This window comes from Scylla paramamosain, unplaced genomic scaffold, assembly GCF_035594125.1.
Source record: "Scylla paramamosain isolate STU-SP2022 unplaced genomic scaffold, ASM3559412v1 Contig5, whole genome shotgun sequence".
Lineage (NCBI taxonomy): Eukaryota > Metazoa > Arthropoda > Malacostraca > Decapoda > Portunidae > Scylla > Scylla paramamosain.
The window spans coordinates 812501-815000 of record NW_026973670.1 but is presented as its reverse complement, the minus strand read 5'-3'; the positions used below and the strand labels follow the sequence as shown (position 1 = coordinate 815000).

General features: G+C 42.9%; 1 protein-coding gene across 5 annotated transcripts in view; it reads left to right on the top strand.

Moving 5' to 3' along the window:
• LOC135096661 (techylectin-5B-like) overlaps nucleotides 1-2500 on the top strand; it is a 4298-nt gene that overhangs the window by 715 nt on the left and 1083 nt on the right. For all 5 annotated transcript variants that reach the window (XR_010264891.1, XR_010264890.1, XR_010264889.1 and 2 more), the window contains exons 2-6: nucleotides 107-178; nucleotides 266-435; nucleotides 635-761; nucleotides 1005-1117; nucleotides 2393-2500. The exon at nucleotides 2393-2500 is cut by the window's right edge. Coding sequence is in view for 1 of the 5 variants with exons in the window: in XM_063998373.1 (XP_063854443.1) it covers nucleotides 107-178; nucleotides 266-435; nucleotides 635-761; nucleotides 1005-1117; nucleotides 2393-2500 (590 nt within the window). In the remaining 4 variants the exon portion in view is untranslated. The remainder of the gene's footprint in view (nucleotides 1-106; nucleotides 179-265; nucleotides 436-634; nucleotides 762-1004; nucleotides 1118-2392) is intronic.

The window sequence follows — 2500 nt, the reverse complement described above, 5'->3', positions numbered from 1 at the left end:
TAATAATAATGATAATTTCTTTCCTATCGGATCATCACCACCACCACTACCACCACTACCACCACCACTACCACCACCACCACCACCACCACCACCACCACTCCAGAGTGAAGGAATGCGCGGGGCACCAGCTGGCGGGAGCGAGAGAGAGCGGAGTGTATGAAATTTATCCCTCAGAGTAAGTGTACCAATATGGCTGCCAATCACAAAGACAATTCCTCTTATTTAAGCTTTTAACGCCCATAAATTCTTTCCTAACTGACAGATGCCGTCCAGTCAAGGTGTGGTGTGACCTGGAGACGGCAGGAGGCGGGTGGACAGTCTTCCTTAACCGTCAGGAGACAGAGAAAACGGGAAAAAGACAGGAAAATTTTACAAGAGATTGGAAAGATTACAGCCTCGGATTTGGCGATGTTAACGGCGAATATTGGCTTGGTACATGGTGTAATAGTAGTAGTAGTAGTAGTAGTAGTAGTAGTAGTAGTAGTAGTAGTAGTGTAATAATAATGATAATAATAATAATAATAATAATAATAATAATATGAACGTATTTGACCATCTCTCTCTCTCTCTCTCTCTCTCTCTCTCTCTCTCTCTCTCTCTCTCTCTCTCTCTCTCTCTCTCTCTCTCTCAGGTAACGAAATTTTGCACAGGCTCACCTCCAGGGAGCCTCACATACTGAGAGTGGATGCAGAAGACTTTGAAAATAGTCGACGATTTGGCCAGTGGCATAGATTTCAAGTCGAGGATGAGAAGCAGGGGTGAGTACTGACGCCACTTGTCCGCCATGTTGGTAAGCCTTTCCCTGATTTCCAGAGAGAGAGAGAGAGAGAGAGAGAGAGAGAGAGAGAGAGAGAGAGAGAGAGAGAGAGAGAGAGAGAGAGAGAGAGAGACAGAAAAGTAACAAATTATGATGTAGAATATTATTATTATCATTATTATTATTATTATTATTATTATTATTGTTACTACTACTATTACTACTACTACTACTACTATTTCAGGTACAGACTACTGGCCGTGATGTACGATACAAATAGTACACTAGGAGATGGACTATTGTGGCACAGCGGCATGCAATTCTCAACTATCGACAGAGATAATGATAAGCATAAAGGTAACTCACCTGACCTGACCTCACCTGACCTGACCTCACCTGACCTGACCTGACCTAACCTAACCTAACCTGACTTAACGTAACCTAACCTAACCTAACCTAACCTAACCTAACCTGACTTAACGTAACCTAACCTAACCTTACCTAACCTAACCTAACCTAACCTGACTTAACGTAACGTAACCTAACCTGACCTAACCTGACCAGTATTCTCAGTCTTTCACCACTATTCTGTCCACCTCCCCAGTGCAAGAGTTAACCAGTATTCTCAGTCTTTCACCACTATTCTGTCCACCTCCCCAGTGCAAGAGTTAACCAGTATTCTCAGTCTTTCACCACTATTCTGTCCACCTCCCCAATGCAAGAGTTCACCAGTATTCTCAGTCTTTCACCACTATTCTGTCCACCTCCCCAATGCAAGAGTTCACCAGTATTCTCAGTCTTTCACCACTATTCTGTCCACCTCCCCAGTGCAAGAGTTAACCAGTATTCTCAGTCTTTCACCACTATTCTGTCCACCTCCCCAATGCAAGAGTTAACCAGTATTCTCAGTCTTTCACCACTATTCTGTCCACCTCCCCAATGCAAGAGTTAACCAGTATTCTCAGTCTTTCACCACTATTCTGTCCACCTCCCCAGTGCAAGAGTTAACCAGTATTCTCAGTCTTTCACCACTATTCTGTCCACCTCCCTGATACAAGAGTTAACCAGTATTCTCAGTCTTTCACCACTATTCTGTCCACCTCCCTGATGCAAGAGTTAACCAGTATTCTCAGTCTTTCACCACTATTCTGTCCACCTCCCCAATGCAAGAGTTCACCAGTATTCTCAGTCTTTCACCACTATTCTGTCCACCTCCCCAATGCAAGAGTTAACCAGTATTCTCAGTCTTTCACCACTATTCTGTCCACCTCCCCAGTGCAAGAGTTAACCAGTATTCTCAGTCTTTCATCCCTTTCTCTAGCAAACCCTTTGACTCCCCGCCTGCCACTATTTCAACATTCCTGCGACTTGAACTCTTTCAGGAGGGAGGCTTCAACACACTCTTTAAGGAGCATTTTCTATGTATCCACGATAAACTATTTTTTTTTTTTTTTTTTTTTTGTACGAGAATCAATGTTGACATGATGCTGTTGCTGATGATGATGATGATAGCTCTCCCCGCGCAACGCAAAAAAAAGAAACATTAATATCTCGTCTAATTTAAGCTCTCAATTATCAAAACTTCACTTCAATAACAGAAAAAATTACAAAAACTTTTTATTCCACCCTCAGGAAGCTGTGCGCATGAATATAAGGGAGGATTCTGGTATAACGTCTGCCATAACGCAAATCCAACGGGAATACTAGTCAATTCAGACCAGTTCGATTCCGTTGGCTGGG